The following is a 22,481-nucleotide window of genomic DNA, read 5'->3' as shown; positions in this document are numbered from 1 at the left end:
CAGTGATCACTTCATGAAGGGTTTGTAAATTCCTCTGATGTATTTCATTTGGATTTGCAAATCACTTTTCTTGCCATTTTCCATTATTTCATGATGTTTTGAAGTTCAGGAGATGCTTCAGTCCTCAGATGTGTTTTTCTTTACTGTTTGATTGTGGTTGCCATATTGTTAACTAATGCGTATATAATATGTGTAATACCCAGATCTTTAAAGGGGATTCTGTGGATCTGTGTGAATGATTTACCTGGAAGAGAAGAGCAGAGAGGATTGAGAATTGAGCAGCTGTGGTTTGTTAACACTTGATACTGAAACTTGTGGAGTTCTAGTAACCATTGTGAAGACGTGTACAAAAAGCCCCAAAATGCTACTTACCCAGGCATAAATGATACAGGATTTATCTTGTAGTGTCCTGATCCCCAGATCTTTGCAACTTGCAAAGTGCAACTTTCTGAAGGTATCTTGACTATGCATTAGACTCGAAACTGCAAAAATAGTCGGAGACGGTTTCATTAGCTCTTCGCATGATGGCAGCCAGACTAGTTTGGTTTGTCTGACCACCACTTCATTCACCGCAAGTACACTCACAAACAAAAGTCACATGACTGAATACAACCTATAATTTAGGAGAGGACTGGAGAAAAAAAATTCCCTGCTCAATCCCCCATGATACTGTGTTCTCTAAATAATAATGCACTTGTCACATTTATTGCAGTAAAATTCAGGCTAAAGCTAAGACTACAGTATGAAAGGGATGAAAGTTAGTGTCTTTAACAGCGACTATTTTTGTTCCCAGTATTTTACAGAAGGCAGAAGATGGAAGAGAAAAGATCATCAGAGAAACAGGGTAAGCTCAAACCCAACACCATGACTGTGACACTGATGCACTGGTATTATAAACCTCTCTGCTGTTATTTCATAGAGACTGATTAGATTATAGAAAACATACAGGAAAATAAAACAAATGCACAGTGAGAACATCATAAAGAACTATCTGTGGAAACCAGTCAGAAAAACTGTGATCTTAAACTCTAATAATTTTAGCCCATGTCTCACCATGTCTTCCTACTTCACCCTGTCACACAGACACGCCCCAGAATCTTCTGCTGGAAATGAAGTCCAGAAGAAGTTCAAATTAAATCTGATGAAGAAGTTTCAGTGTTTAAATGAAGTGATAATAAAGCAGGAAAACCGTGTGCTCCTGAATGAGATCTACACAGAGCTCTACATCACAGAGGGAGACAGTGGAGATGTCAATAAAGAACATGAGGTGAGACGGATCGAGGCAGTGTGCAGGAGGAAAACAGAGGAAACACCAATCAAATGCAACGACATCTTTAAGCCCTTATCTGAAGAAGAAGAACCCATCAGAACTGTAATGACAAAGGGAGTGGCTGGTATCGGAAAAACAGTCTCTGTGCAGAAGTTCATTGTGGACTGTGCTGAAGGGAAAGCAAATCAGGATGTCCACCTCATATTTCCACTTCCTTTTAGAGAGCTGAATTTGATGAAGGACCATAAAGTGAGTCTGATGGAGCTCCTTCATGTCTGTTTTAAGGAAACTAAAGAAACAGAAATGTCCAGGTTAAGAAAGGTTCTGTTCATTTTTGATGGATTGGACGAGTGTCGTTTCCCTCTGGATTTCCAGAACACAGTGAGTGTGTGTGATGTAACTGAATCAGCATCAGTGCATGTGCTGCTGATAAACCTGATCAAAGGGAATCTGCTTCCCTCTGCTCTCATCTGGATCACCTCCCGACCAGCAGCAGCTGATCAAATCCCCTCTGAGTATGTCCACCGAGTCACAGAAGTATGAGGGTTCAATGACCCTCAGAAGGAGGAGTACTTCAGGAAGAGGGTCAGTGATCAGAGCCTGGCCGAGAACATCATCACACACCTGAAGTCATTAAGAAGCCTCTACATCATGTGCCACATCCCAGTCTTCTGCTGGATTTCAGCCGCTGTTCTAGAGAAAATGTTGGGTGAAGCAGAGAGTGGAGAGATCCCCAAGACTCTGACTCAAATGTACACACACTTCCTCATCATTCAGACAAACATCATCAGAGGAAAGTACTCAAAGAAGCAGAAGCGTGATAAAAAAATGCTTCTCAAACTGGGAAAACTGGCTTTTCAGCAGCTGGAGAAAGGCAACCTGATCTTCTATGAGGAAGACCTGAGAGAGTGTGGCATTGATGTGAGAGAAGCAGCAGTGTACTCAGGTGTGTGTACACAGATCTTCAGAGAGGAGGTTGGGCTTCACCAGAGTAAAGTGTACTGCTTTGTTCATTTGAGTGTTCAGGAGCATCTCGCAGCTCTGTATGTTCATCTGACTTTCATGAAGGAAAAGAGAAATGTTCTTGATCAGGATGAGTTCAGTTATTTGTATTTTTGGTCCTTTAAGACAATTTCAGATGTACACAGGAGTGCTATAGATCAGACCTTAAAAAGTCAGACTGGACATCTGGATCTGTTCCTCCGCTTTCTTCTGGGTCTCTCACTGAAGTCCAATCAGAAACTCTTACGTGCCTCAGTAACACAGACAGGAAGTTGCTCCCAGAGCAAAGAGGAAACAGTTCAGTACATTAAGGAGAAGATCAGTCAAAATCTTCCTGCAGAAAAATCCATCAATCTGTTCCACTGTCTGAATGAACTGGGTGACAATTCTCTAGTGGAGGAAATCCAACACTATCTGAGATCTGGAAAACAAAGTGGACTCTCTCCTTCACAGTGGTCTGCTCTGGTGTTTGTGTTACTGACTTCAGCACAGGAGCTGGAGGAGTTTGACCTGAGTAAATATACCAGTACAGAGAAGATAACAGATGAGGTTCTTGTGAGGGTGATGCCTGTGATTGCAGCATCCAGAAAAGCAATGTAAGTAAAGCTGAATATACCTGTTCTACTGTTCCACTGTTAGAAAGAGAGAAACTGAAAGCACTTGGACAAATCTGCACTTTGGGACAAAATCCACAACTCCATTATTCGAGTGAAAGTAAAGATCCTCCTGGTCAAATGTTACTCCAATACAAGTGAAAGTTGTTCCGTAGAATTTTTTGAGTTACAGTGCTGGAGGATTTGCTTTTAAAAATACTTCAGCCTTCTAAAATACTTTTGTAGCGCGTATCGAGTGTGGGTGGAGCACAGAGGACGGCAGGACAATGCTTTAGATACACAGAGGGCTTTTATTTCACAACTTTTCAATTTAAATCGCCCGTTTCTAATATGCGGCGTAACGCACAAACACACACACACACACTGCGTTCTCATCCCGGGTTGCGCGCCCTCTCCTCTCTCTCTGCCTCCTTAAATAGGGAGCGGTTACTGGGAAAACACACACAAACACAGGTTAATTACAGTCAGGTGTAGCAATTCTGCCACTCACCTTCCCCGGCTCCACCCTCCTGTCACAGACCGGCGCTTGGCCACGCCCCCGCTGCCACATACCCCCACCGCCCGACTCGGGCCGGGCGCCCATCCGGCCCACAGCCGACTCCCCCCCCCCCCCCTTGACGGGAGAGGAAGTCCGCCACGACCATCTGCGCCCCCGGCCTGTGGGCCACCTTGAAGTTGAAGGGTTGGAGTGCCAGATACCAACGGGTGATCCGCGCGTTGGCATCCTTCATGCAGTGGAGCCACTGGAGGGGCGCGTGGTCCGAACAGAGGGTGAAAGAGCGCCCCAGCAGGTAGTAATGGAGGGCAAGGACCGCCCACTTGATCGCCAGGCACTCCTTCTCAATTGTGCTGTAGCGCCCCTCACGCACTGACAGCTTCCGGCTGATGTATAGGACTGGGCGGTCCTCCCCCTCCACCTGCTGGGACAAAACGGCCCCCAGCCCTCTGTCCGACGCCTCAGTCTGCAACAAAAAAGGGAGAGAGAAGTCAGGGGAGTGTAAGAGTGGCCCCCCACACAGTGCAGCCTTTACCTCAGAGAAAGCCCGCTGGCACTGCTCCGTCCACTGGATCGGATCTGGCGCCCCCTTTTTAGTGAGGTCAGTCAGCAGGCTGGTGACATCCAAATAATTAGGTATAAACCTACGATAGTAGCCAGCCAGCCCCAGGAACTGTCTCACCCCCTTTTTGGTCTTGGGCCTCAGGCAGGCCGCAATCGCTGCTGTCTTATTAATTTGGGGATGCACCTGCCCGTTGCCCAAGTGGAAGCCCAAATACCGTACTTCCACCCGCCCAATCGCACACTTCTTCGGGTTGGCAGTGAGTCCCGCCCGCCTCAGCAACCTAAGGACGGCCCTCAGGTGTTGTAGGTGCCGCTGCCAATCATTACTATAAATTATGATATCATCTAGGTAAGCGGCCGCATAGGTGGCGTGGGGCCGGAGGACCCGGTCCATCAGCCGCTGAAACGTAGCGGGCGCCCCAAACAGCCCAAACGGAAGTGTGACGAACTGGTGTAAGCCAAACGGTGTGGAAAAGGCAGTTTTTTCCCGGGATAATGGAGTCAAGGGGATCTGCCAATATCCCTTCGTCAAATCCAGTGTCTAGTAAAAGTGAGCCGTGCCTAGTCAATCGAGCAGCTCATCAATACGAGGCATTGGGTACGCATCAAATTTAGACACCACGTTGACTTTTCTATAGTCCACACAGAACCGGACCGAGCCGTCGGCCTTGGGAACCAAGACCACCGGGCTGCTCCAGTCGCTGTGGGACTCCTTGACGATGCCCATTTCGAGCATGGCCTGAAGTTCTTCCCGAACCACCTTTTTTTTGTGTTCGGGTAATCTATAAGGACGGCTACGCACTACCACCCCCGGGGGCGTCTCTATGTGGTGTTCTATGAGGTTACTGCGACCGGGCAGGGGCGAGAACACATCCGAAAACTCGGCCTGCAACTGGGCGACCTCCGTGAGTTGGGTTGGGGAGAGGTGGTCTCCACAGGGGACCGGAGAGGTACGTGATGCCAATGACCCTTTTTGGACCTCCGGCCCCAGCTCCGCCTTCTCCGGAACTACCGACACCAACGCCACGGGGACCTCCTGGTTCCAGAGTTTCAGCAGATTGAGGTGGTAGATCTGTAGTGCCCCCTCCCTGTCCGTTTGCCTAACCTCATAGTCGACGTCCCCAACTCGCCGTGTGACCTCAAAGGGTCCTTGCCACTTGGCGATTAATTTGGAGCTCGATGTGGGCAACAGGACAAGTACCTTATCTCCCGGAGTGAACTCTCTAAGGCGCGTGCCCTTGTTGTACAGGCGGGCTTGCCGTTCCTGGGCCTGCCGCAAATTCTCCTGAGTTAGGTGGGTGAGCGTGTGGAGTTTTGCGCACAGGTCCATAACGTACTGAATTTCGTTCTTGCTCTGTGAAGGTCCCTCTTCCCAATTTTCCCACAGTACATCTAAGATGCCGCGCCGCTTACGCCCATATAATAGTTCAAATGGGGAGAACCCCGTGGAGGCTTGGGGGACCTCTCGCACTGCAAACAACAAGGGTTCGAGCCACTTATCCCAGTTACGTGCGTCCTCACTTACGAATTTTTTGATAATATTCTTGAGGGTGCGATTGAACTGTTCAACTAGACCGTCCGTCTGTGGGTGATAAACGCTGGTGCGGATCAGCTTAATACCCAGTAGCCCATACAGTTCGCTCAGTGTTCGTGACATAAACGAGGTGCCTTGGTCAGTCAGAATCTCTTTCGGGATTCCAACCCGGGAGATGACGTGGAAGAGGGCCTCTGCAATACTGCGTGCTGAGATATTGCGAAGAGGCACCGCTTCTGGGTATCGCGTTACATAGTCCACCAGAACCAATATAAAGCGGTACCCTCGTGTTGACCGATCTAATGGCCTGACGAGATCCATCCCAATTCTTTCGAACGGGGTCTCGATTAATGGTAAGGGGTGCAAGGGCGCTTTTGGAATGGCACTGGGTTTACTAACTGGCATTCGCGGCACGCCGTACACCACTTACGGACGTCGCCGCAAATCCCCGGCCAATATAATTGGGCCATTATCCAGGTGAGTGTCTTATCCTGCCCGAGGTGTCCAGCCATGGGATTAAAGTGAGCCGCCTGAAATACCAATTCCCGGCGGCTCTTTGGAATTAACAATTGGGTGACTCGCTCTTTCGTCTGAGTGTCCTGCGTCACTCGGTATAACCTATCCTTCAAAATGGAAAAATAGGGGAAGGACAGGGTGGTGTTCAGCTGGAGCGTCTGACCATCGATTACTCTCACTTGGTCAAACGCGTGTCGCAGAGTCTCGTCTCACGATTGTTCCAGTGGGAAATCCGCGAGGGCTTCCCCAATAGAAAGAGGAGGGGCCGGTGGCTCCTCACTCTGTCGCGGAGATGACGTAGACGGCTCTGCGACCGCAGCTCCAGCCAAAGCGACACCGGGACCTTCCCCTGTTAACCGGCAGGACCCACTCTTTACTAGGCATGCCATTAAACCCCGAAATCCCGGCCAATCAGTCCCCAAGATCAAAGAGTGGGTAAGGTGAGGATTAACCGCCGCCTTCACTATCAATTTTTCCCCTCTGAAATATATGTGGACCGACACCAACGGGTAGCTGTGAATATCCCCATGCACACACAACACCTTCACCCCTTGTGCTCCCCCCAATGCCTCGTCTTGCACCAGGCTTTGGCGGATCGAGGTCTGATTGCAACCCAAATCCACCAACGCCTGATATGTAGCCCCTTGTACACTTACCGGTATGTGATACGCTCCGGCCCGATCGAGGGCAGCCTCTGGCGCGTCGGGGATCCACACCACCGCCCCCACTTCCATCGCTGCACACTGTTGCTGCAGGTGGCCCGGTTCCCCGCAGCACCAGCAAACCGGCCCGGGCCTTCCCTCTGCAGCTGTGTTCTGGGGCTCACTCACCTGAGGGGGGGGAGAGACAGACACAGAAGGGAGAAACGGGAGGGCACCACGGGTGCGGCGGGCCGGCTGGGGTGGAGCCGGCCCCCGCCTCCGCGGTGGGGGAATGGGGCGAGGACGGGACACGGGAGGGGGGGGAGAAAGAGAAGAGGAGAGAGAAGATGATGTCGTCCGCTGTCCTGCCGCCGGAACAGCCGCCAGATAATCCTCCGCCAGTCCCATGGCCTGATCCAGCGACACCGGGCGGTGGCACTGGACCCACTCCGCGGCTCCCGCTGGTAAGCGGGCGATGAACTGTTCCAGCGCCACCTGGTCGATGATCCCCTCAGCGTCGCGATCTTCGGCCCTCAGCCACCGCCAGCAGGCGTCCCGGAGCTGCTGGCTGAACGCGAACGGGCTGCCGACTTCCTCCATCCGCAGTGCGCGGAAGCGCTGGCGCTGCTGCTCCGGCGTGCGCCCCACGCGCTGGAGGACAGCCTGGCGAAGGTTGGCGTAGGCCAGCCTGCGGTCGGCGGGGAGCTGTAGTGCGGTCAGCTGCGCCTCTCCCGTGAGGAGGGGGAGGAGGCGTGCCACGCGCTGCTCCATCGGCCACCCCGAGGCTTCGGTGACCTGCTCGAATAATGTGATGAAAGCCTCGGGGTCATCCTGCGGGCCCATCTTGGTCAAGGTGAGGGGAGACGGGCCCGCGGCCGGGGCGCTGGTGGACCCCGCCGACGCAAGGAGACGCCGGAACGCCTCTCGATCTTCCTGCTGGGCCAGCACCAGGGCTTCGAAGCGGCGCTCCTGCTCCTTTCGGAGCGTGACGAGTGCCTGGTGCTGGCTCTGCTGAGCCGTGGCGAGGGCGTGGACCAAGTCCGTGAACGGGGAGGATTCCATGGGGCTGCTGCGTTGGTGCTCCACCTTAATCCCGGGTTTTGGCACCACTGTAGCGCGTATCGAGTGTGGGTGGAGCACAGAGGACGGCAGGACAACGCTTTAGATACACAGAGGGCTTTCATTTCACAACTTTTCAGTTTAAATCGCCCGTTTCTAATATGCGGCGTAACGCACAAACACACACACACACACACACTCTGCGTTCTCATCCCGGGTTGCGCTCCCTCTCCTCTCTCTCTGCCTCCTTAAATAGAGAGCGGTTACTGGGAAAACACACACAAACACAGGTTAATTACAGTCAGGTGTAGCGATTCTGCCACTCACCTTCCCCGGCTCCACCCTCCTGTCACAGACCGGCGCTTGGCCACGCCCCCGCTGCCACAACTTTCATGTTTTTTTAATTTTCTTTTTAATGTCAATGTGCTGTTGTATTGTTGCCACGATGCATTTACAGAGTCTAATGACTCGGAAATGACCTACTGAATTCAGTGATTCACTTGCAGAACCTGTAGAATAAAAAGTGTGTAGAATATGATACAAAGCCTGTAGAAATGCCGATAGAAACACAAAATCGACAAAAGGACAGTTTTTTCTTTGTCTGTAGCCCTCCCACTCAACTCTAATATATTACAGAATTGTCATGGCATACCCGTTTACACCTGATAACCCCTTAAGTATGGGAGGCGAATTGGAGGGAGTCTACTAAAATATTAAATTTGGGATGTATCTACTTTAACTAGAGCACATGACTCTGACTAGGGTTCCGAGAGGCCTAGTTAGCTGATTTTATAGCTATACTGTCACTGTGAGCTTACAACCTCCCATGCATACCTTTCAACACACCATAGCCCAACCATAACCACATTTATCAGACATAAATAAAACAGTGCAACTGCAGATATACATTGCAACAACGTGAAATATTTATTAAAACACACAAACAGGCAATCACCCCTTTAAAATGTCCTGGTGACCCTTGAAATCAATAAAATAAAACCCGGGGGTTTGTAAAACTCAGTTTTGGTACCATGTCGTTAGCGCGCATGTTGGAGCTCATTTGAATCCTCATGAAAAGTATTTTCTTAGTACTCACTGATCCTTGGAAATTCAGAAATAGTTAGCAGCAGTTTTCCTCAAACCCTCTGTTCAGCGAAGACAAGTGAGATGAGATGGAGAAACCAGTCCTGAAGACAGGTCCATGTGCAACAGTAGGTTCCCTAGTGGTAGCGCGAAGTCCTGAGCACCCTCTACAGCAGCAGCCTCCGCGGCAGCGGGATGGCAGGCAGGCATGTAAGCTTTGAGGCACACTATGCAGAAATTGACAACACTAATAAACCCACTATTCGTTCCCATAAATGTTCATATTGTCACCAGTTCACATATAACGTCCATACTCACTCAGAAAACCTGGTGCAAAATGTGTCTCTCTCTCACACACACACACACACACACACACACACACACACACACACACAGTCTCCTTCTTCTCCCAGCTAGTGAAAACAAGACTAACTAGCACTAATACACAAATGAAAGTGGTGTCGCAAAAGTTTAGTATAATTTCCGGCTGAAACAGCTTCAAACACGGCTCACTCTTACATTTTGTACCAGGTAGTTAAAAAAAGTTCAAGTCCTTTCCCACACCATATGGCGCATTGGGCGGCGCCAATCTCCGTTTCTGTAGCCCTTCAGCCTCTCGCCTATTACATAGCTAAGGTTACAGTGGGGGGCCAGTCCTCTGGTAACCACGAGAGTTTAACTTCCCACTCGCATCTGTATTGCAGTGTGCCTTGCCAGATGGTAGTAGGTACCATTTTTATGATGGTCTTTGGTATGACCTGACCGTGAATAGAACTCACGATCTCCTGATCGAGAGGCGGACACGCTACCACTAGGCCACTAGCTGGTTTTGTACCAGGTAACACACATATAAAACCTCTGGTTTTTAGTTTCAATAACAACAGCAACTTTAAACAGTTTCAAATGGCTTACAACTAGCTCTTTATGTTGTGTCGCTATTCTTTTCCTTCGTTTTTCTCCCATTAATAGCCTGAGCCTCGTCTCTTTCCTTTTTAGTCCCATGCCCTCTCCGAGTCCAGTAGGTAGTTGACGCTCATCTCTGACTGGCATTAATTGACTAATAACAGATTGACACCTGATTATCCAAATAAACAGAGGAAACAACATGAGACATTCAAAGACCATCAAAACATGGGATATTTCAGCACCCTCCCAAATAAAGCACCAAACACAGACCTTGCCACATCAGTGCAAACCCACCTCACAACAGCAGCAATCCAACAAACAACATTTCAAGATACACCACACATTTGCCAACCAAACACATGTCCAAACAAACAAAACATCATTTGCAGCAGGGCACTACATGTTTTTTTTTTAAACACCCCCACTCTGTCAAATACACAGAGGGCGCGCGTATACAGAGAGAGAGAGAGAGAGAGAGATTTGTGGGTAATTCTATGGATCTGTGATGCCTGCTGGAAGAGAAGATCAGGGAGGATTGGGAATCAAGCAGCAGTCTTTTGTTTTCACCTGATAGCAAAACTTGTAGCGTCATAGCAACCATCGCAAAGATACAGACAAAAAGCCCAGAAACTCCTCCTTACCCAGGCAAGAACGATACAGGATTTATCTTGTAGTGTTCCCCAGATCTTTAACACAGACACATATAAAAAGATGTTCTCCTCCCTGCTCTCCCAGGTTTTAATCTGTGTGTCTGTGTAGAACGATGTCTGCAGCACCAGGTAGTTTGAGACATCGGGGAACTCAACGGATGGATAATTTTCCACCTCATAATGAATGAATAACTTTATTTAAACACAATAAGTTGATCAGCAGAGCTGGTGGGGTCGTGCATGTACAGATACAAATAATTACAAATACAAAAGACTAAAATAGACTCAATCTTTAAAAAAAGCTTAAAATCTGTTGATTATCTTCACATTAAGTTAAGTAACAGGATGCATAACTGTTGTCTTTGTATTTAGTTATGGCTACAGTATGATCAAAATTTATTCTACTCATCAAATTTAGGTGGTAATTTTTCTTTCATAGGAGAAATCCTTCTGAGTGGTTTCTATATCCACTTCTTTTGAGTGGACTTCTTGGTTTTAATAACCTGCTTGTTTGCTGAATATATGGCAATGAGTTCTTGTGCGAATGGATCAGACTCCACTTTTGGATCATTAACCCCTTCTGACTGAGAATGACCTGCATCCATACAGCTTTAAATACAATACCTACAATCTAAAAATTTGTTTTTATTGCATTTATTTAAATTCCCATCTGTAACACGGAGTGATGTTGCATCCCCTGAATACACTTTACAGTAGATTATTAGATTCTAATAGAATAGATGAGCCAAAATAATTGGGGATCTTTTTTAATGGGCCCCGACTCGGTACAAGTATGAATAGGTGGGCCTTAAAGCAGGAAAGGTTGAGAACCCCTGCTTTACAGGGCCTGGATCTTGATGCACTTAATGCTGAGTGGGCAGTCCACCTATGGTGGACGGAGGGACGGCGTGAATGGTGCCCACAATTTGCAGAGGCTGCACAGGAAGCTGATGTAGATGAGGAGGACAGGTTGTTTAATTTCCTCCTGAATGCAATGGCAGGTTGAATGATGAGACAGTAGTGCAGTACAGACTCCTGTTTTATAATGTTTTTAGTTTTATAATTCATCTTTGTAATATTGCGAGTCATTGTTAGGCAAAACAAAGTGTTTTGTGTCCTAAACTCAATATAAAAAGATGTATTATGTACTTATACCATATGTAAGTCTTACATGTATGATATTTATTCATGTTTCATGTTTTCAGGACTTGTTCTTCTGTTGCAGAAATAAATGTTTTTTAAAAATAATTTTTTAAATGTACTTTTGTCTAAATAACTCAATTATACCCCAAGAAAACATTTCAGTGTTGCCTTGAACCGTGAACTGGAAAACTTGCAAAAATACCACAAAATTTTAGGGCAAAAGGAAATTCAAAGAGGACAAAACTTTTGAGGCCATTTGCCCTGCAGGGAAAAAGGTGACAAAAGTTAATGTTGAGGCCTGTTATGACCTGATAAAAGGTTTTATTCAAGTGGTGAAAACAGACTTTCACAGAGAACTCATTAGAAACACCATTCTTATTTACTTTTATTACATCATAATATAAATTTATTACATGATAATTATTCGTTTGTTTTAATATCCTGATATCATTTATCTCATCTCATTATGTCTAGCCGCTTTATCCTGTTCTACAGGGTTGCAGGCAAGCTGCAGCCTATCCCAGCTGACTACTGGCGAAAGGCGGGGTACACCCTGGACAAGTCGCCAGGTCATTGCAGGGCTGACACACAGACACAGACAACCATTCACACTCACACCTACAGTCAATTTAGAGTCACCTGTTAACCTAAACTGCATGTCTTTGGACTGTGCCGGTTTTTACCAGAGCACCCGGAGGGGACCCACGCGGACAGCATGCAAACTCCACACAGAAAGGCCCTCGCCGGCCACGGGGCTCGAACCCGGACCTTCTTGCTGTGAGGCGACAGTGCTAACCACTACACCACCGTGCCGCCCGATATCATTTATAAATTAAAATTTTTTTTCCGTTGACCTTCACAGCTTTTGTTCTTTTCCCTGCTGTAGCTCTGTGATTTATTGATTTCAGGTCAGACAGGGAGAGACAACACACAGAGTGTAAGGGGAAGAACATGTCCAGTCTGTACATAAATCACTGGCACCAGCAACAAATAAGGAGCACCTGGCAACACACACACTCTCTCTCTCACACACACACACACACACACACACACACACACACACACACACACACACTCTGTTGGCCAACGAGCTCATCTCCTTCAGCACTGGGCTGTGATCATTTCAGTCACTCACTAATTTGAGAACAAATCAAATGTCTGACCTGTTCAGATAAATATAACTCTGCCTGGTTCATCTAAACCTGACTTTTGGAACTCTTTTCCTTTCTCCTCTTATAAATATTTTAGATCAGACTCTTATTTCCCGATTTGGTGATCAGATTTGATGTTGTGTGTTTATCCCATGTGTCAGTGATGACGTGTGCAGCAGAAAACTCAAATCTGAACAGCTCGAACTGTGAATTACTGTTACAGCATTTCAGTGTATTGTCGAATCGGACTTTGTACTTTTATCGTTTATGAAAATGAAATGGTGCAGTGAAAGATTTGAGGACCTGTTTGATCATTTGTGTGAGTTTATTATGTATTATTTTATTTCCTTCAGGATCAGTTGTGATGCAATTAAAGGAAGAAGTGCTGAAGCTCTGGTCTCAGTGCTCAACTCAGAAACCTCCAGTCTGAGAGAACTGCATCTGACTGTGAAGACACTGGATCTGTCTCAGAATAAACTAGAAGACTCAGGAGTGAGGCATCTTTGTGCTGTACTGGAGAATCCTCACTGTAAAGTGGAGACACTGGTGTAAGATCATCTCTCTGAGAGTCACAATAACTCACTAAAGCAGCAGTTAATAGTTGTATACAGTGTTGTTTATCAATTAAAATTCTCTGTTAAAGTAAAACATGCAGAACAAATATATTAGTCATGAAGTGATCATTTCTCCTCAGAATCACTTTTACTTTAAAGAAATAATTAAAATGTCTTTACAATTAAATATGTGATCATTAAAAATCCAGTCAAGCAGAGATAAATTCTACAAAACCTGACTCTTCACTTCAACCTTTAAATTATTGACTTTTTGTTGAATCATTTGCACCTCGAGTAAACTTAATGTCAGTAACAGTGGGAATGTTTGAGTCATTAATAATAGCTTGTGATTGGTGAAGAGAATAGAGACAGTCCAACATGAGAGACATCATCTTCACAACCACTATTACACCAAGATGAAAATCTGTTGATGAAGTGTGTGTCATTGTGTCTCTACAGGTTGCGGCGTTGTGGTGTCTCAGATGAAGGCTGTGCTGCTCTGAGTTCAGCTCTGCGATCAAACCCCTCACACCTGAGAGACCTGGATCTGACTAATAATAATCTGGGAGACTCAGGAGTGAAGTGTCTCTGTGCTGTACTGGAGAATCCTCACTGTAAACTGGAGAAACTGTGGTAAGATCATCTCTCTGAGAGTCACATGACCTGCTCCTCAGTAAGACACATTCTCTAATAGTGAGACTGAAGCAGAGGTTTTAGGTTCATCATCAATGTCCTGAGGAGGAAGATTGTTTCTTTTCACTGCACACTGATGATTTGTCATAGAGTCTTTGGGTCAGATGGATGCATGTGAGAAGCTTCAGCACAAAACGGGACTTGATCCGACTGCAATGTGTCTGAAATCACTGTGAAATTTACTACAACACTGTAACTAATCACACAAACTGCACCTGAGACACAACCTACAGTAGAGCAAAAAAGTATTTAGTCAGTCACCAATTGTGCAAGTTATCCCACTTAAAAAGATGAGAGAGACCTGTAATTTTCATCATAGGTATACCTCAACTATGAGAGACAAAATGTGAAAAAAAAAAATCCAGAAAATCACATTGTCTGATTTTTAAAGAATTTATTTGCAAATTATGGTGGAAAATAAGTATTTGGTCAATAACAAAAGTTCATCCCAATACTTTGTTATATACCCTTTGTTGGCAATGACAGAGGTCAAATGTTTTCTGTAAGTCTTCACAAGGTTTTCACACACTGTTGCTGGTATTTTGGCCCATTCCTCCATGCAGATCTCCTCTAGAGCAGTGATGTTTTGGGGCTGTTGCTGGGCAACATGGATTTTCAACTCCCTCCAAAGATTTTCTATGGGGTTGAGATCTGGAGACTGGCTAGGCCACTCCAGGACCTTGAAATGCTTCTTACGAAGCCACTCCTTCGTTGCGGTGTGTTTGGGATCATTGTTATGCTGAAAGACCCAGCCACGTTTCATCTACAATGCCCTTGCTGATGGAAGGAGGTTTTCACTCAAAATCTCATGATAAATGGCCCCATTCATTCTTTCCTTTACATGGATCAGTCGTCCTGGTCCCTTTGCAGAAAAACAGCCCCAAAGCATGATGTTTCCACCCCCATGCTTCACAGTAGGTATGGTGTTCTTTGGATGCAACTCAGCATTCTTTCTTCTCCAAACACGACAAGTTGAGTTTTTACCAAAAAGTTCTATTTTGGTTTCATCTGACCATATGACATTCTCCCAATCCTCTTCTGGATCATCCAAATGCTCTCTAGCAAACTTCAGACAGGCCTGGACATGTACTGGCTTAAGCAGGGGGACACGTCTGGCACTGCAGGATTTGAGTCCCTGGCGGCGTAGTGTTTTACTGATGGTAGCCTTTGTTACTTTGGTCCCAGCTCTCTGCAGGTCATTCACTAGGTCCCCCCATGTGGTTCTGGGATTTTTGCTCACTGTTCTTGTGATCATTTTGACCCCATGGGGTGAGATCTTGCATGGAGCCCCAGATCGAGGGAGATTGTCAGTGGTCTTGTATGTCTTCCATTTTCTAATAATTGCTCCCACAGTTGATTTCTTCACACCAAGCTGCTTACCTATTGCAGATTCAGTCTTCCCAGCCTGGTGCAGGTCTACAATTTTGTTTCTGGTGTCCTTTGACAGCTCTTTGGTCTTGTCCATAGTGGAGTTTGGAGTGTGACTGTTTGAGGTTGTGGACAGGTGTCTTTTATACTGATAACGAGTTCAAACAGGTGCCATTAATACAGGTAACGAGTGGAGGACAGAGGAGCCTCTTAAGGAAGAAGTTACAGGTCTGTGAGAGCCAGAAATCTTGCTTGTTTGTAGGTGACCAAATACTTATTTTACCAAGGAATTTACCAATTAATTCATTAAAAATCCTACAATGTGATTTCCTGGATTATTTTCCCCCATTCTGTCTCACATAGTTGAAGTGTACCTATGATGAAAATTACAGGCTTCTCTCATCTTTTTAAGTGGGACAACTTGCACAATTGGTGGCTGACTAAATACTTTTTTGCCCCACTGTAACTGCCCTCTTCAAAAAAATTGAAGTTTTAAACTCTGTTATTGGAATAAAATGATTCCTTGAAAGAAAAGAAAAGCAAAACCATAAATTGTGTGTCATCTGCAGAGCTGTTTGTATGACTGTGACAGATTGATCTCTATGTAGACATCAGTGCTGTGATATGATAAAAAGCAATACCACTGGCATCACAGCATGAAATACAACATGAAACTTCACCTTTGGTTTTCTTTTTACCTTTAGCCTGAAGGTTTATTCATTATTCCAACTCTACAAGAATAGTCTTCCTGTTAAGGTGAACTAGAGACCAGAGGTTTAAGCTGTGACACGTGGAATGTGGGGTGGATGCGTCGCATGGTGAGTGGTAGTGCCGGTCTGACAGAACATGGGTTGATTACCTTTTTGATGAGGAAGGGTCCTAGGTACCTGGGAGCCAGCTTGCAGGAGATGGTTCTGAGTGGCAGATGGCATGTGGAGAGCATGACTCTTTGCCCCACCCAGTAAGTGGGCGCCTTAGAGCAGCTTTTGTCGGCCTGCTTCTTGGATGCTAGGGCGGAGCAAATGAGTTTTCTCCGGGCCAATGCCCACGTCCTCCTGCAGCAGTGTATGAAGAGCTGGGCAGAGGGTACGGCAACCCCCTCCTCTTGGTTGGGGAGGAGTGGTGGTTGGTAACCTAGGGAGCACTGGAAGGGTGAGAGACCTGTGCCAGATGAAGGAAGAGTGTTATGAGCATAGAAAAGGCTTTCTCTGCTTCCTCCCCCCACTTTAATTGGGTCTTGGTCGAGGTCAGGGCTGAGAGAGGTCCAGCCACTGTGCTGAAGTTGTGAATGAAGCACCTGTAGAAGTTGGCGAATCCTAGGAAGCACTGGTGATCTCATCTCGAAGATGGTGTGGGCCAATCGGCAACTGCCTCGAGCTTGAGGGGGTCCATCTGGATCCTTGCCAGGGAAATGATGAATCCCAGAAATGAGACAGAGCTCTGGTGAAATTCGCTCTTTTCTGCTTTGACGAACAACTTGTTCTCTAGCAGGCACTGGAGGACCTGCCGGACGTGACCCCGATGTTCCTCCAGGGAGCAGGAGAAGATCAGGATGTCATCCAGGTACATGAAAATGAAGATATTCTTTAAATTCGTTTCTTAAGACAAGGATTTTTTTAAGATGTTACCTTGACAGTTTTGGCGATAAACTTCCGCCTTCTTCAAAAAAGTCACCAGAGTCCTTAGAGTAACATCAGCTGATAAGGCACATCACCACTCGACATCTCGTGACTGTTTTGAAGAAGGCGGAAGTTTATCGCTGAAACTGTCAAGGTAACATCTTAAAAAAATCCTTGTCTTAAGAAACAAATTTAAAGAATAGGTTCAATAGGAAGACATAATGAACTTTCACTACATACGAAAATGAAGATGTTTAGGAAGTCCCTTAAGACGTCGTTAACGAGTGCCTGGAAGACTGCAGGCGCGTTGGTCAGGCCGAAAGGGACCATGAGGTACTCATAGTGACCAGTGGTGGCGTTAAAGGCTGTCTTCCACTCATCCCCCTCCCTGATCCTGCCGAGATGGTATGCATTGCATAGATCTAGCTTGGTGAATACCTTGGCTCCCTGGAATAGTTCAAAGGCCGTGGTCATCAGCGGTAGTGGGTAGCGATTCTCGACCGTGATGGTGTTGAGACCCCAATAGTCAATGCAGGGGCGGAGCGACTTGTCCTTCTTTTCGATGAAGAACCCCACCCCTGCTGGGGAGGAGAAAGGGTGGATGATCCCAGCTGCCAGTGATTCAGTGATGTACTTTTCCATGGCTTGTCTTTTGGCAGGAGAAAGAGAGAAGAGGCGTCCCTTGGGTGGTGCTGTCCTGGGCAGGAGGTCAATACCACAGTTGTAGGGTCTGTGAGGAGGGAGGGACACTGCTTGGTTCTTGCTGAAAACTAGCTTAAGGTCCAGATATTCCAGAGGCACGTGAGAGAGGTCGGGAAATTCGCTGGCTGAGGGCTGTGGTGGTTTGGCGGGAGGCAGAGCAGAGTTCAGACAGGAGGCCAGACAGGAAGAACTCTAGCCTAGGATGGTGTTATTAGTCCAGTCAAGGTGGGGATTGTGCTGCATTAACCATGGTAATCCTAGGACGATGGATACGTGGGGGTTGTTCATGACGTGAAGTTGGATGGTTTCTGAGTGGTTACCTGAAATCTTTAGGGTGAGCGGGGTGGTAAGGTGGGTGATGCTAGTCAAGCCGGTGACATTGAGTGTCAGGACAGTGAGAGGGATGTCAAGAGCAAGTAGCGGGATTCCCTGATGCTTGGCAGTCGCAGAGCAGATCAGGTTCCTGTCCACCCCTGAGCCGACAAGGGTCTGGAGATGGCGATGCTGGTTGTCACGGATAATGATGACAGGAAGTAATGGATGATTAGCAGGGGACTGGTTCCGACTGTTGCCCACCAGGGCCCCTTGATTCACTGGTAGGCTCGTCCTTTTAGCGGGCAGGCTCGGCAGATGTGTCCCAGCTGACCGCAGTAGAAGCAGGCCCCTGTGCTCTGCCAGCAGTGTCATTCCTCTGCTGACACTTGAACCCGGTCTACCTGCATGGGTTCGACGGACGCGGCGGGAGGTGGAGAGGGGGTGAGTCTGGGGCAGTTCTTCTCTCTCCTCCATTGCTGGATCTGAGCATCGATGTGGTTGGCAAGGTCCATGAGGCTGCAGAGGTCTGATGACAGTTCCCACGATATCAGTTCATCCTTGATGGCATCGGACAAGCCGTGTAGGAATGCGTCGATCTGGGCATTCTCGTTCCAACCGCATGAAGCCGCCAATGTCCGGAAATCAATGGCATAATCTGAGGTAGACCGGGACCCCTGCCGCAGCTCCATGAGCTCTCTGGCTGCCTCACGGCCAGACAGAGAACGGTCGAAAGTTCACCTCATCTCATCAGAGAAATCCTTGAAACTGGAACAAAAGGATGCATTGGCATCCCAGACTGCTATTCCCCACTCTCTGGCCTTGCCAATGAGGATCGTTATTGTATATGCTACCCGGGAGTGTTCTGTGGGGAAGGCCAGAGGTTGCAGCTCTAGGGTCAACGAACATTGAGACAAAAACAACCTGCAAGTACCTGGTTCTCCATTGTAGGGCTGAGGCACTGGAAGTCTCAGTTTGTGGAGAAAGGCAGTGGCAGGAGTTAAAGTAGGAGACGGCTGGGTAGGGGTAGGCATGGCTTGACAGTGCTGCATCTGCATGGTGAGAAGGCTGAGTGCGTTGGACAGGGTGGCGAGGTTCTGGGTAATTTGTTGTAGGTCTTGTTGGTGGGTCCCGAGGAGAGTCCCCTGCTGCTGGATGGCTGTTCTCAGGTGGGCGAGTTCTGCTGGATCCATGTTGGCCAGAATGTACTGTTAGGGTGGGTGGAGGTATGGTGAAGTTAGGATCCACAAGCAGAAGACAGACAGTAATCCAATAAATAATATGATTTAATTCAGGGAAAAAAGGGCATGGCAAAAAGGTAAACAAACAGAACAAAACAACAAATGGCAAAAATATTCAGGACAAAATAAGATAAACAACTTGACAAAAACATGAGACAGGCAAAGACAAAAACACTGGTGCAAAAAAACATGAACAAGAAAAGTGCTAGTGCAAAAACCATGAACAAGAAAAAGTCACTAGAGAGAATAACCATGAACAGTAAGAGAGGCACAGAAACAGCTAAAGAAGGAAACTAGACATTCTGGCAAAGTCTGAGTCTGAAAATGGCTTATTTATACACAGCAGTGAAAACCAGGACGTGAATACGGGTGAGAGGGAATTCTTTTCCCGGATCCGGATCGGCGCTGGCATGAGAGATCCATAATCTCCAGAGTGGATGTCTGGGGCAGAGCATGACACTTATTTGTGATGGAGGTCCATGAAACAAACAATAAGAACAATAAATCATGCAACGCAGATTGTTCACTCGCTGTTGGCATAAAATATAGCATTTTGGTGAAAACTTACTTGTGTTTTTTGGCGTTCACTGATGAATTCTGGTGGTTTTATCGTGACGGAGTCTCTGGTTGGAATCGAATACCTTCTTTCATAACAACTGTCTTTGAAATGTCCTGAGCAGAGCACAGTACATTTGCTCAGAGCTTTATAAAAGTCCAGGTTATACCGCTGCACAAATTTGACCCAGTTTCTTCTCGGAGCCGGATCGGATGGGATCTGATGTGTCCTTATACCCGGGGTGAAGGTTGTGTTCATAAAACTAACATTATTTGGTTCTTCAGTGACACAATATCAACCTCCTGTTTGTTTGGGTTTACTGTCCGCCGCAGTGGGATGTGATATGTGACAGTAAGTTTGCAACCAACGTGACATCACGGCGGCATGTATAATGTGTTTTGGCTGTGAGTTCTGAACTGACAATTTTTTACTTCACCCACTAAACTTCTTTGCCTCATCAAAACGTCAGTTTTCATTCCTGTCATCTCAAACATGGTCATTGTGTGTTTCAACAGTATGTTTATTGAAATACATAAAAAAATGCTTCATGTGCAGTTTAAGTCTTCAAAAGTACTTTTTAATGATTTAATGTTTTTATTGTTTCCTTTTTAATGTCACGGTGTTGTTGTATTGTTGCCATGATGCATTTACTGAATCTAATGACTCTGAAACAACTTACCTAATGCAGTGACTTGGTGGTAGAACTTGTAGAATATAAAGTGTGTAGAAAATGATACAAAGCCTGTAGAAATGCTGATAGAAACACAGTTGAATCGACAAAAGGACAGCGTTGTTGTTTTCATTTTTTAACACCCCACCCTGCCAACTAATGTTTACATCTCTCACCATGCTTTCTCAGGTTGGATGGGAAATTTGTGTTTCAGTGATGACGTTTGTTTGCAGTAAACAGAGCAAACGTTTAAAACAATACAAATCTTTTTTCATTTCAAAAATCTCAAACATGGACTTCAGATGTGGCCCTGGGTGCTCTGGTGAGGAACCAGAGCATTTTTTAACATAGTTACTGGGAGACCAAATGGGAGACCAAATGGTCTCCCAGTGGCCAGATTTGGTCTCCTAGTCAATTCCAAACCAGCTTCACTGGGAGACCAAATTTTAAACCAAGTTATGTCTTATCATTTGGTTCAATCAGTTACAATTAATTAACCAAGTACCATGTAAGTATACATTTAACAAGGAAAACGAAGACCTATGTTATAAGATATACACAAAAGATTGTGTTGGTTAAGAAAAACAAAACTAAAATTTGGTTACTGAGATGGCTGATGTCAGAATCCGATGTCATTACTGTGTAACTGGGAGTGTCTTTGACATAACATCCAATATTTGTCCTTCAAATGTAGTGGAGTAAAAGTCATAATCTTCAAAAAAATTAACACTCGAGTAAAGTATAGATATGAAAAATGTCCTTAAGTTCAGAACTCCAGTAAATGTACTTCGTTCCTGTCCACCCCTGTTTTGGGATGTTTTGTGTTTCAGGTGATATAGAGTGTGTTAATACAAATAGATTAGTCGATAAATTAGGGAATAACAGTTGCATGTAGAATTGAATAATACTGAAGGGCAGCGATTAAACATGTGGAAACCAGTTGATGTCAGTGAAGGAGAAAAACGTTTACGTGTCAAATTATGTCATTTTGTCCCAAGAAGTATCGAAGCTGTGAGCTGAAGATGGAAGCAACAGCCAACTAACTCGACTTACAAACAACACATTTCCAAAAATCAATGCAAATAATCAAACACAACTTTTACTTATAGTTTATTTACAATATTTACAAATTACACCTCTATTACAGGCTCCAGTATCCAATGAACATGGAGTTTTTTTTTCTGTGCAAATCCTTCACCGTGTTTAAAAATCTTTTCTTCACATTTCTCCACATTAAATTTGGTAACAGCTGAAATGTAATGATGCAGACACTGGGCCGATAGAACCATGTGGAGTTTGCAGTAATACAGAATTATAATTAAAATCTTTACTGTTATTATGATCTGATAAAAGGTTTTATTCAAGTGGAAAAACAGACTTTCACAGAGAACTCATTAGAAACACCATTCTTATTTACTTTTATTTTTATTTTATCAGTTTATTACATGCTAATTATTCTTTTGTTCTTCTAATATCCTGATATCTTTTATAAATTTTAACTTTTTTGACCTTCACAGCTTTTGTTCTTTTCCCTGCTGTAGCTCTGTGATTTATTGATTTCAGGTCAGACAGGGAGAGACAACACACAGAGTGTAAGGGGAAGAACATGTCCAGTCTGTAAATCACTGACACGAGGAACAAATAAGGAGCCCCTGGGAACACACACCCACACACACACACACACACACACACACACACACACACTGTTAGCTAAAGAGCTCATCATGAGTATCTCCATAAAACTCCTTCAGCACTGGGCTGTGATCATTTCAGTCGCTGTTCACTAATTAGAGAACAAATCAAATGTCTGATCTGTTCAGATAAATATGACTCTGCCTCGAAGTCTGCCTGCTTCATCTAAACCTGACTTTTGAAACTCTTTTCCTTTCTCCTCTTATCAATATTTTAGATCAGACTCTTATTTCCCGATTTGGTGATCAGATTTGATGTTGCGTGTTTATCCCATGTGTCAGTGATGACGTGTGCAGCAGAAAACTCAAATCCGAACAGCTCGAACTGTGAATTACTGTTACAGCATTTCAGTGTATTGTCGACTCGGCGTTTGTACTTTTGTCATTTATGAAAATGAAATGGTACAGTGAAAGATTTGAGGACCTGTTTGATCATTTGTGTGAGT

General features: G+C 45.7%; 1 protein-coding gene across 1 annotated transcript in view; it reads left to right on the top strand.

Moving 5' to 3' along the window:
- LOC132870659 (protein NLRC5-like) overlaps window positions 1-22,481 on the top strand; it is a 254,164-nt gene that overhangs the window by 61,370 nt on the left and 170,313 nt on the right. Inside the window, exons 12-13 of the mRNA XM_060904411.1 lie at window positions 12,983-13,177; window positions 13,643-13,816. Coding sequence (XP_060760394.1) covers window positions 12,983-13,177; window positions 13,643-13,816 — 369 coding nt within the window. The remainder of the gene's footprint in view (window positions 1-12,982; window positions 13,178-13,642; window positions 13,817-22,481) is intronic.

The sequence above is a fragment of the Neoarius graeffei genome, chromosome 22, assembly GCF_027579695.1.
Source record: "Neoarius graeffei isolate fNeoGra1 chromosome 22, fNeoGra1.pri, whole genome shotgun sequence".
In the NCBI taxonomy this organism is placed as follows: domain Eukaryota; kingdom Metazoa; phylum Chordata; class Actinopteri; order Siluriformes; family Ariidae; genus Neoarius; species Neoarius graeffei.
The sequence above is the reverse complement of the archived record's forward strand: the minus strand, read 5'-3'. Positions and strand labels throughout refer to the sequence as shown.